The following is a 14,984-nucleotide window of genomic DNA, read 5'->3' as shown; positions in this document are numbered from 1 at the left end:
ACAATATGTTATTTATATTTTTAATATAAATATTGTGTATATATATATATATATTTTTGAGACAGAGTCTCGCTCTGCCCCCAGGCTGGAGTGCAGTGGCGGGATCTCAGCTCACTGCAAGCTCCGCCTCCCAGGTTCACGCCATTCTCCTGCCTCAGCCTCTTGAGTAGCTGGGACTACAGGCGCCCGCCACCTCGCCCGGCTAATTTTTTTGCATTTTTAGTAGAGACGGGGTTTCACAGTGTTAGCCAGGATGGTTTCGATCTCCTGACCTCGTGATTCGCCCGTCTCGGCCTCCCAAAGTGCTGGGATTACAGGCTTGAGCCACCACGCCCGGCCAATATTGTATATTATTATATTTAAATAATATAAATGGGTAACAAATTTTTACATAACATGTTCATATATACTTACTAGACATATATACCATTTATATATAACATATATAACTATGTATATAACACATATATCTTCTTTATGTAAAGAGGAAGAGAGAAAGTATCTAGTATGTTTGATATTAAGCCTGTATACTCTAACATTCTCTTATGGCTAACTTAAAATTAATTAATGTTCATCTACTGACACTGAAGAAAGTAATAAAAGTTTTCACTAGATCCTCTAGGCCTAATTGATTAAAATTAATTCATATGGATATTTCTGAACAAATTTCTGACATTAGAGAATGTTATACATTGATTGGCTTAAGGCTAGGTTCCTGAATTAATTACTGAATTAGAAGGGGATTGAATTAACATGATTGGCTCAAAATGATCAAATCCCCCATTGAGCTGAGCTGTGGTCAGTATCCCAAATTGCACGGCTGTTATGCAATGTGGGTGGGTAAGCAGTAGAATTCATATTAAAAGACAGCCACAATTTTATATTTGTGGCATTTTATATTTGTTACCCCATTTAATCCTTACCAGGGCCCATGAGGTAGGTTGTTTGTGAAAGCATCTTTTCCTGATCCTTAGTTGTTTGTGTTGCCTAACTCCTATCGTTTGAATGACATCTTAATTTAATACAACCTCCTGTTTTTCCAGAATGGTGGATTGGAGGCATTGTTAGCATGTCTCTCCCACTGAGAAAGACAAAATACTGTGTAGAGATTCATGCTGTGAACTTTTCTCCAAGAAGCAACACAGGAATTTAACAGAAAAACTGAAAAAACAAAAAACAAGCAAACAAAAACATAGACCCTTTGAAAGAAGCAGTGGGCAGCAACCTACACCCTAAGCCAGGCGGAAAACTGAGTCCCCAGAGTGTGAGTGAGGAGAGATTGCCTCCATGGTAAATCCACAAGCCAGGCAGAAAACTGAGAGTCCCCAGAATGTGAGTGGTGAGACTGCCTCCATGATATATACTCCCATTCGGGAACCTGTCCCAGGCCATGGAGGAAGGCCTTAACCCTATCTAACACTGGAACTGATTTAGTGAGTGGTGAGGAGTATATGAGAAGGAGCAGCATTAGGACATGCTTTGCATGCACTCCCAGACTCCAGTGGGGACAGAGGAAAGCCATTCCAAATCCTACCTCACAGGGGACCTCACAGAAGTAAGCCAGCTAACTCAGGCAGCAGTCACCGGTTGAAAGAAGCTCCCAGTGGAGTTTCACAATATAATCTTGAACAGGGACGAACAACTTTGGTGAGAACTGAGACAAGTGGGAAGTACTACAAGCCACAGGTGCATGACCTGGGCACTCCAGCTCTGCAGGCAGACAGGGAGGGGTGTGGTCTGAAAGCCAGCATTCCTGTCTTGGTAGGGAAGGCTTATGGCCTGGGGCAGTTTTGAGTGCTGAGCACAGGCTATCTGGAACTCAGTTAGCTGCCGCAAGTGAAACACTACAGGTGTGAGATGTGCCTTGACAAGTGCGTAGGGGCCAGGCGAGGCTTACTGCTATCGACTATCCACTGCTCACCATACGGATTCTTCTGCACAACAAAGGCAGTTGTGCTCCTCCCTGGAATGTTCCCTCAGAGGCCAGAGAACTGCCCTTTGCTCTCCACTAGAGCTGCTGCTTATGCTGGCATGTGGGAGGCCAGAGTGTGGGACTTGACTGATCCAACCACCACCTGGCTTTGCACCTCCATCTACCCTAGTATCCTAACACAAAGGGCAGGGACTTTGGGGAGTCCCATGACCCTGCCCATTGCCTGAGACACCACAGTATCTACCCTGGGTAACATAAGATAAGCACAAATCCCATCACAATCACTGCAGCTGACACTCTTTTGCAAGCACCGCCTCCTGGCTGGAGGCCAACTGACACAGTCCATTACAGCATCTGTTGGCACAAAAACACAGCTCCCCTGAAGGAGAAAACTTTTGGATGACCTCAGTTAGTACCACTGCCTGCATTACTCTGGGTAACCAGGAGGTCTTTAGTCTATTCATGTGACCAGTATATTACTACTACAGCTGGCATTTGAGAATAGCAATGCATTAAGGCTATTTATAACCAAGAAAATCTCAGAGTCTACATCACTCCCCTGCCACCCCCATCAGAACTTCTGCTGGTACCCACTACTGGGAGATTAGAGAACAGGTCCTGTCACTGGATCCCTTCCAGACATTCCCCAGCACCATCCTGGAGAATGGCAGCCCCACTGGGTGGCTAGAACCAGAAAAGAAGCAGCAGGATTGACAGTAGTTTGGCCCTCAGGGATCCCTCCTCCCAGGGGAAGTGGGAATATACCACATCAAGGGAGCACCCTGTGAGACCAAAGAATCCAGACTGCAGGCCTTTAGTCCCAAAACTGTCTGTTTGTGGGAAGTTTATTTCAGCAAAGGCACAGGTACAGTGCAGGGCTCAGTGGAGAAAGTTTGTGCCTCTACTCCAACCATCAGGTAGCCCTGGTGCTCATGAAGCATCCTGGGGAAGAAGACTTTTTCTTCCGGATATGGTTTGGTTATGTCCCCACTCAAATCTTATCTTGAATCGTAGTTCCCATAATTTCCACATATTATGGGAGGAACCCAGTGGGAGATAACTGAATCATGGGAGCAGTTTCCCCCATTCTGTTCTCATGGTAGTGACTAAGTATCACAAAAGCTAATGGTTTTATAAGGGGAAACCCCTTTCACTTGGCTCTCACTCTCTCTTTGCTAGCCATTATGTAAGACGTCCCTTTGCTCTTCCTTCATCTTCCGCCATGAATGTGAGGCCTCCCCAGTCATGTGGAATTGTGAATCAATTAAACCTTTTTTCTTTATAAATTGCCCAGTCATGGGTATGTCTTCATCAGCAGTTTGAAAACAGACTAATACACTTCCTCTTGCCCATCACTGCAAACATAGCTGTGGCTTCTCCTACAGGAGCTTGGCATGGGTACACATGTAGAGAGGCTTCCTGGAACACTTCCGGGTGACTGCATCCCCACAGGAGGAGTGTCCTCCAGGTTCAGACTTACATGAGGGATAGAGTCATAGTCTTTTTCTACATGTAACATCACCATTCCTGCAGAAGAAAAGGGATGCCTGTGTCATCTGAATAGCTGGAACACTGGGTCAGGAGTGTGACTGGGAGTTGGATCACTTTCCTGCTGGCCTGACTGGGGAACTACAGTGGCTCCTCCCTTCACCATGAAAAGACCTTAGTGCATTTCACTGAAAGCTTCTCCAGCTGCCTCTGTCAAGGTTAGGACGTCTGCCCATCACTGGATAATGCATTACACCCCTGCTTTAGCTGCAGCCTGTTTTTACCCATGAATACCTCCTACTTGCCTGAAGCCTGAACTGTTCAACCCAGTGAATAAAATACTGAGAAAATAAATAAATTAATGAATGAATTAATGTACACCACTCGGGAACAAAATAAGCTTCATGACATCTTTGTCATTCTGGCACCATAGGAGACAGTGAACCTGCTCACACACTGAGCACATTGCTACTATAACCAGTATCTGAGAAGGCCATCACACCAAGGAGTTCATACAGATTTTTCACACAGATTCTTCATCACTGAAAACACCAAGAGCTGAAATAAACTATAAACATTAAAGTCACATCCTCAGGAGGGAAAAATAGAAATTAAAAAACCACATTTGAATAAAAAACAAATTCAAGAAATAATTAGAAGAAATGGTCTACCCAAATGAGAAGAAATCAGAAAAATAATTCTAGCAATATGTAAAAACATGATTCTATAATACCACAAAGATTCTACTAACTCTCCCGCAATGGATCCAAACCAAGATGAAATCTTTAAAATACCAGATAAAAAGTTCAAGAGGTTGATTATTAAGTTCCTCAAGGAAATGCAAGAAAAACATGAAGGACAATACAATGAAATTTAAAAGAAAGGTTATGAATGAAAGATTTCCTAAACAGATTGATATTTTAAAGAAAAAAAAAAAATCAGAACTCTGGAAACAAAAGACACATTTAGGGAATTACAAAATGCAGGGAAAAGTTTTAACATTAGATTAGACCATGTGAAATAAAGAATTCCAGAACTTGAAGACAAGGTTTTTGAATTAACCCAATCACACAAAAATAAAAAGAAAGAATTAAAAGAAATGAATAAAATCTCTAAGAAACATGGGATTATGTAAAAGTGTCAACCTAAGAATCATTGACGTTCCTGAGGGGGAAGAAAAAGCAAAAAGTTTGGAAAACTTACTTATTTGAGGGAATAATTAAGGAAAACTTCCCTAGCTTTGCCAGAGATTTAGATATCTAAATACAAAAAGCTCAAAGAACTCCCGGGAAATGCACTGCAAAAAGGCCAACACCAAGACCTAAAGTCATCAGGATATCTAAAGTCAATGTGAAAAAAAAAAAAATTCCGAGAGCAGTGTGAAAAAAGCATCAGGTAACCTATAAGGTAAAACCTTTTAGACTAACAACCGACTTCTCAGCAGAAGCCTTATAAGCCAGAAAGGGCTATGGTCCTATTTTAGCCACCTTAAGCAGAATAACTATCAGCCAACAATTTTGTAACCAGTAAAGCTAAGTTTCATAAATGAAGGAAAAATAAACTGTTTCTCCGACAAGAAAATGCTAAGGGAATTTGTCACTGTCTGACTATTAGCTAGTTTAACCAAGAAAAGAAGAGAGAAGATCCAAATAAGCTAAATTAGAAATGAAAATGGAGATGTTACAACCAACCCCAAAGAAATACAAAATATCTTTCAAGACTACCAAGAACACCTCTTTGCAAAGAAAATAGAAAATCTAGAGAAAATGAATACATTTCTGGAAACACACAACCCTCCTAGCTTGAATCATGAAGACATAAAAATACTGAATAAGCCAATCACAAGCAGTGAGATTGAATCAGTAATACAAAATTTGTCACACACACACACACACACACACACACATACAAAGTCCAGGGCCAGATGGATTCACAGCCAAATTTTACCAGACATTCAAAGAATTGGTAACAATCCTACTGAAACTATTGCAAAAGATTGAGAAAGAGGGAATCCTCCCTATTTCATATGAAGACAGTATCACCCTGAAACCAAAGCCAGGAAAAGACATAACAAAAAGGAAAATTACAGACCAATATCTCTGATGAACATAGATGCAAAAATATTCAACAAAATACTAGCAAACTGAATCCAACAGCACATCAAAAAGATAATTCATCATGATCAAGTGGTATTCATCCCAGGGATGAATCAATGGCTCAACATATGTAAGTTAAAAAATGTGGTTCATCACAGAAACAGAATTAAAATAATGGCAACATGATTATCTCAATAAATGCAGATAAAGCAATCATTAAAATCCAGCATCCCTTTAAGACATAAATCTCAACAAACTCGGCATACAAGAAACACACCTCAAAATAATAAAAGCCATATATAACAAACCCACAGCCAACATTTATGTTGAAGCATTCCCCCTAAGAATTGGAACGAGACAAAGATGTCCACTTTCATCACTTCTAATCAACACAGCATTGGAAGTCCCTGTCAGAGCACTCAATCAAGAGAAATAATAAATAAAAGCACCCAAATTGGAAAAAAAGGAGTCAACTATCTCGGTTTGCTGATGATGTGATAATATACCTAGGAAACCCCTAAGACTTCTCCAAAAGACTCTTAGATTTGATAAATGAATTTAGTAAAGTCTCAGGTTACCAAAGCAATGTACACTGCTTTACACCAATAGTGTCCAAGCTGAGAATAAAATCAAGAACTCAATCCCTTTTACAGTAGCTGCAGAAAAATAAAACACCTAGGGATTTACTTAACAAAGGAGAGAAAAGATCTCTACAAGGAGAACTACAAAACACTGCCGAAAGATACCACAGATGACACAAAAAAATGGAAATACACCTCATGCTCATGGCCTGGAAGAATCAATATTATGATAATGACCATACTGCCTAAAGCCATACACAGATTCAATGCAATTCCTATCAAAATACTAACATTACCTTTCACAGAATTAGAAAAAGTAATCATAAAATTCATATGGAACCAAAAACCAGCCTGAAAAGCTAAAGCAATCCTAAGCAAAAAGAACAAATATAGAGGCATCACATTACTCGACGTCAAATTCTACAAGGCCATAGTAAGCAAAGCAGCATGACACTGGTATAAAAGTAGATATATAGACCAATGGAAGAGAATAGAGAACTCAGAAATAAAGCCAAATACTTACAGCCAGCTGATCTTCGACAAAGCATACAAAAACATAAATTGGGAAAAGGACACCTTATTTAATAAACGGTGTGGGGAAAAGTGGATAGCCCTATGTAGAAGAATGAAACTGGATCCCTATATCTCATCATTTAAGAAAAATCAACTCAAGATGTATTAAAGACATAAATTTAAGAGCTGAAACCACAAAAATTCTAGAAGAAAACTTAGGAAAAACTCTTCTGGACACTGACCGAGGCAAAGACTCATGACTAAGACGCCAAAAGCAAATGCAACAAAAACAAAAATAAATAAGTGGGATCTAATTAAACTAAAAAGCTTCTGCACAGTGAATGAAATAGTCATCAGAGCAAACAGACAACTCACAGAATGGGAGAAAACTATTTGCAAAATATACATCAGATAAAGGACAAATATCTAGAATCTATAAGGAACTCAAACAAATCAGCAAGAAAAAAAAATCCCATTAAGAAGTGAGCAAATGACATGAATACACATTTCTCAAGAGAAGACACAGAAATGGCCAACAAATGTATGAAAAAGTACCCAACTTCACTAACTATCAGGGAAATGCAAATTAAAACCACAATGGGATACCACCTTACTCCAGCCAGAATGGTCATTATTTAAAAGTCGAAGAACAATAGATGTTGTCATGGATGTGGTGAAAACGGAATGCTTATACACTGTTGGTGGCAATGCAAACCAGTACAACCTCTATGGAAAAGGATACTACCTTACTCTAGCCAGAATGGTCATTATTAAAAAGTCGAAAAATAGATGTTGGCATGGATGTGGTGAAAAGGGAATGCTTATACACTGTTTGTGGGAATGCAAATCAGTACAACCTCTATGGAAAACAGTATGGAACTAAATGTAGAGCTACATTTGATCCAGCAATACCACTACTGAGTACCCCAAAGAAAAGAAGTCATTATATCAGAAAGACACTTGCATGTATACGATTATCACAGCACAATTCACAATTGCAAAGATACAGAACCAATATAAGGGCCCAACAACTGAAAAGTGGATAAAAAAAGTTTTATATGTATATATATATATATATATATATATATATGTACACACACATAAATACATACACATACACATACCATGGAATACTATTCAGCTATAAAAAGAATGAAATAATATATTTTTCAGCCACTTGGATGGAACTGGAGGCCATTATTCTAAGTGAAGTAACTCAGGAATGGAAACCTAACACTGCATGTTCTCACTTGTAAGTGGGAGCTAAGCTATAGGTATGCAAAGGCAGACAGAGTGGTATAATGGACACTGGAAACTTGGAAGCAGGGGAGGTGGGATGGGGTGAGGGATAAAAATCTACATGTTGGGTATGACATACACTACTCAGTTAAAGGGTACACTAAAATCTCAGGCTTCACCACAATAAAATTCCACCAAGTAACCAAAATCCACACTTGTACCCTTAAAGCTGTTGAAATAAAAATAAACAAAAAAGAAGAAAAAGAAGTCTGTTAAAGCAATGAAAAGAGGACAAAAAAACTTTATGAGCTACAATATTTGAAAACTTCACCAAAGAAGAGAAAAAATAAAAATAAATACATAAAAATAAAATTTGCTGAAATTTGGCCTTTTTTCCCCCCAATTTACTGTATCCGAGGAATTTGGGGATCAAAACCAAAAGGAGGGAGATTATTCCTGGTATTCATGGCACATAGTACACACATTTGTGTTCTCATATATTTTACCTTGTATTATTTCTCTCACTCGGATTTTCTTCTGTCCCATGATTGTTCAAATACTTTGAGGCCTAAATCGAGTATCAGTCCTCTGTAGTCTTCCGAGAACTCTCCTGTCAGTTTGTATCTAGTCTCTCATAGCAACATTCTTAAAATGTTCAAAATATATAAAATCTGCTTTGCATTATAATTAAGTTTTTGTATCCCTACCCACCCTGCCTCAAGAATATAGGCTAAAATCCTAGGCTTTTCTTTCTTCTACAGGGGGGAACTTCATAGACATTTTAGTTAATGAAAATAGACTAACCTGAAATATGTAGGAGTTTATACATTACTATGCTCAAGGAAGAATTTAAAATCAAGATTTAAATACATAAGTAGAAAGGTATGAAGCTAAAATTAATCTGCATAATTCTTGCCATACACTGTCATCCCCATTTTGAATCAAAGTTTTTTTGGATTTTTCTACCTCCTTAAATAGGCCTGGTTCTTTCAACTCAGATACCTGCAAAAAAAAAAAAAAAAAAAAAAAAAAATTAAGGATTCCTGTAGCCTTGAAGTCTCCTCTCAACATTCAGCTTTGAATTTTCAACTAAAAAGTCAGTTTCTTTTCTTTTTTTTTTTCCCTCCCCCCCTCCTTTTTTTTTTTTTTTTTTTTTTTTTTTTTTTTTTTGAGAGGGAGTCTTGCTCTGTCGCCCAGGCTGGAGTGCAGTGGCCCGATCTCAGATCTCGGCTCACCGTAACCTCCACCTCCTGGGTTCAAACTATTCTGCCTCAGCCTCCCGATTTGCTAGGATCACAAGTGTGCACCGCCATGCCCAGCTAATTTTTTTTTTTTTTTCCAGTAAAGACAAGAGTTTTGCCATGCTGGCCAGGCTGGTCTTGAACTCCTGACCTCAGGTGATCCACCCGCCTCGGCTTGGCTCTCCAAAGTGCTGGGATTACAGGCGTAAGCCACTGTCCCCGGCCTGAAAAGTCAGTAATTAAAGAGACCTTCCTATCACCTAAGACTTGGTGACCCTACTCAATTTCATCCTCCTATCACATTTGAGGTTATTCATTTAATGTCTCTCTTAAATGATACAACATGAACTTTTCCACTCATGCTAGGACTGCATTTATTTAACTACTAAATCTGTAGCACCTCATACTATATATTGCAATAGGTGTTCAATATAAGAATAAATAAATGACTTAGTGATGCCTATACATTTGCTAAAGGCAGGCTGCACATTTGGTTCCAAGTTTCTAGTAGCCAAGAAAAATAATTTTAAGATTCATAGTACCCTTAGGATAAAATAAAACAACGATTTCAGGACCAAATATGAGTTTGAGATAACTAATAAAAATCAAGTAATAGCCGAGCGCGGTGGCACACGCCTGGAATCCCAGCACTTTGGGAGGCCGAGGCGGGAGGATCACTTGAGGTCAGGAGTTCGAGACCAGCCTGGCCAACAAGGTGAAATCCCATTTTTACTAAAAATACAAAAATTGGCCACACCTGGGCGACAGAATGAGACTCCGTTTCAAAATAAATAAATGCATAAATCTGAATTAACAGCATGCACATGACTGCTTTACTTTCTAAAAGTGAAGGAATGCTTATTTTAATAAATGAAAAATGACTTTTCCTGAGATCCGGCCAGTGCACTCCAGCTTCGGCGACAGAGCGAGACTCCGTCAGAAAGAAAGAGAGAAGAGAGAAAGAGAGAAAGAGAGAAGAAGAAGGAAGGAAGGAAGGAAGGAAGGAAGGAAGGAAGGAAGGAAGGAAGGAAGGAGGGAGGGAGGGAGGGAGGGAGGGAGGGAGGGAGGAGAGAGAGAGAGAGAGAGAGAGAAAGAAAGAAAGATGATTTTTCCCCTCTTTTAAATTTCTCTTCCCCTTTTTGTTAAAGTACAAAACAAAACACCTTCCCCCCACTTTTTCGAAGAGTTTTGGCTGTGTCTTTAGGACTAGAAAGAAATTCAGCTCAAACGAATTACTATATTATCAACTTTAGTAAGAATTGTGCATTTGGTACACAACGCAACTCCTAGGAGTTGACAAATGTTTGTTAAGTGCATCAGTGAGCGACATAGGACCTTCTCCTCCCTACTCTCTTCTCACAGTTTTTATTTAATCAAACATTTATTATTGTTCGATGCTTAAATGCCATTTCCTTCAGCTATTTGTGTGAGAGAAGTCAATTAAGCTATTTTGTCCCAAAAATTACGAAAACGAAAATTGTACAATTGTGAAGTAAAATTTTGTTCCTTTGCAAATTTTAATAAATTATTAAAGGTTTTTTTTGTTTCAAATAATCAGGGCTTCAGTTCTAATAACGAAAGGACAATGTGAAGGCCTAGAATTTAGCATAGTGCCTGGCATTAATAGGACGTCAGTACATTTTTAGTACATGTTTCTCAAATAGATCTTAAAATTTAATTTAAGAGCGTTTCCTCACGTCACGGTATGTCTCTGGCGTTACTTAATTTAGAAAAACCTCGACACAGATTCTAGTTTTAGGCAAAGCTCAGAAAAGTTCTACTTCAGGACATTTCCAAAGCGAAAGGAAGCGCGGAGACGTTCATGACTGGCATCATCTCGCATATGGGCTCCGGAAATTCTCGGCAGGATGCCCTACATCTGCTCTCCCTTCACTAAGAAGAACCTCTTTGTGTGGCGAAAGTAAAAGTATTAAGGCTTTTAAGTTGCCCAGTCAAGGAACACGGATAAAGACGCCAGGAGATTGACATGCATTTCGACCAATAGCATTGCAGAAAGGCGTATCATTTCACGGATGTCCCAATCAGTACACAGAGAGTCGCCGTCTCCAAGGTGAAAGCGGAAGTAGGGCCTTCGCGCACCTCATGGAATCCCTCCTGCAGTACCTGGATCGCTTTTCCGAGCTTCTGGTGGTCTCACGCACTACCCACGTCCGCACCTGGGACCCCGTCACTGTGCGCCGGGCCCTGCAGTGGGCGCGCTACCTGCGCCACATCTATCGGCGCTTTGGTCGGCACGGCCCCATTCGCACGACTCTGGAGCGGCGGCTGCACAGCCAGTGGCGGCAAGAGGGCGGCTTTGGGCGGGGTCCAGTTCCGGGATTGGCAAACTTCCAGGCCCTCGGTCACGGTGATGTCCTGCTCTCTCTGCGCCTGCTGGAGAACCAGGCCCTCGGGGATGCAGCTCGTCACTACCTGGTGCAGCAACTCTTTCCGGGCCCTGGCGTCCCGGACGCTGATGAGACGCTACCAAGAGAGCCTGGCCCGCCTCGCCCGCTGCGGGTCCGCGGTGCACATGCTGCGCTTCAACGGCTGTAGAAAAAACCTGAATCTCCAGGAGGACTCTCTGATGAAGACCCAGGCGGAGCTGCTGCTGGAGCGTCTGCAGGAGGTGGGGAAGGCCGAAGCGGAGGGTCCCGCCAGATTTCTCAGCAGCCTGTGGGAGCGTTTGCCTCAGAACAACTTCCTGAAGGTGATAGCGGTGGCGCTGTTGCAGCCGCCTTTGTCTCCCCGGCCCCAAGAAGAGTCGGAACCCAGCATCCACAAAACACCTGGAGAGGGGAGCCAAGCGCTAGTCCACTGGCTTCTGGGGAATTCGGAAGTCTTTGCTGCCTTTTGTCGCGCCCTCCCAGCCGGGATTTTGACTTTAGTGACTAGCCGCCACCCAGCGCTGTCTCCTGTCTATCTGGGTCTGCTAACAGACTGGGGTCAGCGTTTGCACTATGACCTTCAGAAAGGCATTTGGGTTGAAACTGAGTCCCAAGATGTGCCCTGGGAGGAGTTGCACAATAGGTTTCAAAGCCTCTGTCAGGCCCCTCCACCTCTGAAAGATAAAGTTCTAACTGCCCTGGAGACCTGTAAAGCGCAGGATGGAGATTTCGAAGTACCTGGTCTTAGCATCTGGACAGACCTCTTATTAGCTCTTCGGAGTGGTGCATTTAGGAAAAGACAAGTTTTGGGTCTCAGCCCAGGCCTCAGTTCTGTATAGGCAATGCTGTGTTATTATTACTTGAATATAGAATAATATAGTTTACAAAATGAAAATTACAATGTTCTCACCAAATATATGCCTTCGTGTGTCCAAAGTATAATTATTTTAGATGCTAATTTTGAATATTAAACAATTATAAATGTGCAAAGTAACTGGCATGTGGTGTCGTGGATATGCTGGATAGAGGAAGTGATTGGAAGTACTCAAAGCCATGGAATTAGCAATAGTTTGCTTTTTAATAGAAGGCCCATTTGTAAGAATATTGAAAATATATATACCGTTTAAAGAAAAAGCAGCTTTAAGGTGACAAAATACCCTTTTTCTTTCAGTATGGTTTATTTTTCTAGGTTTTCTTTCTCTCCCTCAGTAGTGAAGAGTTTTCTTTAACCAACCAATATGTGGCAGTGTCAGGAATGTTGGTTTGAAAAGCTATTGGCCTATCATTAGAGTTTGGCCTTGTTAAGCTAGTATTCTAAGTATTCTAACCAGTTAACCAGCCTCAGTATGCATTATTATTAAGAACGTTTGTTTCTCATTTTCTGCAAATTCTTACTCTGAAAATGAGTTACCACATAGTATGTCCATTTAAAGCATTGACTCACAGACATGTTTAAAGCACAGTAAATACAAATATATGCCTTTGGATATTAAATTAATGCTTAATGATGAAAGAATCAAAACAAACTTTTTTTTTCTTTTTTTTGAGACGGAGTCTTGCCCTGTCGCCCAGGCTGGAGTGCAGTGGTGCGATCACTGCTCACTGCAACCTCCGCCTCCCAGGTTAAAGCAATTCTGACTCAGCCTCCCAAGTAGTTGGGATTACAGACCCACGCCACCATGCCCGGCTAATTTTTTGTAATTTTAGTAGAGACGGGCTTTCACCATGCTAGCCAGGCTGGTCTCAGGCTCCTGACCTGGTGATCCGCCCGCCTCAGCCTTCCAAAGTGCTGAGATTACGGGCGTGAGCCACTGCGCCCAGCCAAAAGAAACGTTTTAAGTAGAAGATCCAGGTTTTAGTACAACTTCTGCCGTTAACTAGGTTAATAAATCACAAACTTGGGACCACAGTTGCCTTATATGTAAATGAAGTGTTTAGACTGAAATAGTTAAATGTCATTTTTCCCTTGGTGGCTGCCCTATGGAAACAGTTTAGAATATTTGTTTTGCATGTAGGAACCTAGTTGTGTTAGTTTACCTGGGTGTTCCATAGCTGTTAGTGATTTCCAATAACCAAACTTAAGGGCAATTTATTCATTTTTACTAGGGAAGTAGAACTTTACAGTAATCAAGATATATATTTTTGTCCATATCCAGGTTAGCTGGTAACAGGATTTTTTTGGAGGTAAAAAAATGGTATTTAGAAAGTTAATTTCTAATTCCAGAATAGAATAAAAACAGTAAGAGCTGTGTAATCTTGTGGAAAAAGAGTTGTATAATCTTGTAGAATTTCTCATTCTGTGGTAAAACCCAGGGGTAAACTATTATTCCAGTAGTAAATACACTTTTCTAGATAATCTTGAGTGAAAACCAGTAATTTCTTTTTCCCTGTGGTCAGATTCCTTTTTCTAATCCATGAAGGCCATCTTGTAGATTACATTTGTCGTTAATGCAAGAATAAAGACAATTCCTCCTGTCAGTTACATGAAATTATTTTTTTTAAAGAAACAACCCAGTGAAGAGTTCTACCATAGCAAGGCCTAATATTAGCTTTAGCTTTAGAAAATAAGTTTGTGAACTTACTTCCCTATATATGCAGCGGTATCTCACACTATGATTTACAATGAAATTATAAAGATTGCCAATAGACTTAAATAATATTTTAAAATCGATTTTATACTTACCATTTATTATTCTGTTATTTTAGTCTCCATATGTACATTACATACATAATCTTATTTAATCTTCACACCAAAACTGTATTCTTATGAATATAAGCTAAAAGATTAAGTAAAATGCCCAAGGGTATAAACAAAAGCAACATGAAAGTGGAAACTGTATCTGTTATTTATTTTGTTTCCAGGAGCCTAGCATAGTGTTCAGTGTATGGTAGATACTTCTAGTGTTTGAATAAATGAAACCAGCATTAGAGCTTTATATACTTTCTCTTAAAGACTTGAAAAGATTAAGAATCTCTGCATACACTGAGAGAAAAATGAGAGGAAGACTATAAAAATAGAATATTTGATAACTTCTTTATAACATTTAGAAATATTTATTTTGTGTTTTTTTCCCTATGTCCTATCAAATGAGGGAGCACTATTGAAATCTCCCGTTGTAACACTGTTTCAGGAAATTTTATCAATTATCATCTTATGTATTTTGAGCAATTTTATGACATGAAAACAAATATACAGTTATTATATCATCTTAATGAATTGAACCTTTTATTTGTAGTGACTGCTTTTCTGCTTTAAAGTCTATTTTTGTCTATTGTCATCGTCATATATTAACTGTATATGATTGGACTTTTCCCTGCTATCCTATTTTGTGCTTTCCACTTCCTTTGATTTCTCTGTTTCATTTCTCTCTCAGTTCTTTAATTGACTAAATATGTGTTTGCCTTATTTCATGATCTTTTCCCCTGTACCAGTTAGGATGTTATATTCTATACCCATGCTTTTACTCTCAAAACTTATCATATTTAACTTAAAAATATCTAATATT

The 14,984-nt window shown here is 39.8% G+C and overlaps 2 protein-coding genes across 2 annotated transcripts in view; one reads left to right on the top strand and one right to left on the bottom strand.

The window, feature by feature from the left end:
- GAS2 (growth arrest specific 2) overlaps positions 1-11,160 on the bottom strand; it is a 178,615-nt gene extending 167,455 nt beyond the window's left edge. The window contains exons 1-2 of the mRNA XM_030918690.1: positions 10,789-11,160; positions 8,357-8,852 (exon numbers count right to left, since the gene is read on the bottom strand). The gene's annotated coding sequence lies outside the window, so the exon portion shown is untranslated. The remainder of the gene's footprint in view (positions 1-8,356; positions 8,853-10,788) is intronic.
- FANCF (FA complementation group F) lies at positions 10,233-13,956 on the top strand. Its single transcript, XM_010381051.2, is given in 2 exon segments — positions 10,233-11,578; positions 11,580-13,956. Coding segments are annotated over 2 exon segments (1,122 nt in total). The 5' UTR covers positions 10,233-11,194; the 3' UTR covers positions 12,318-13,956.
- Positions 13,957-14,984: the final 1,028 nt, after the last annotated feature.

This window comes from Rhinopithecus roxellana, chromosome 15 (assembly GCF_007565055.1).
Source record: "Rhinopithecus roxellana isolate Shanxi Qingling chromosome 15, ASM756505v1, whole genome shotgun sequence".
Lineage (NCBI taxonomy): Eukaryota > Metazoa > Chordata > Mammalia > Primates > Cercopithecidae > Rhinopithecus > Rhinopithecus roxellana.
Note: the sequence above shows the minus strand (reverse complement) of the source record. Positions and strands in the feature narration are given on the sequence as shown.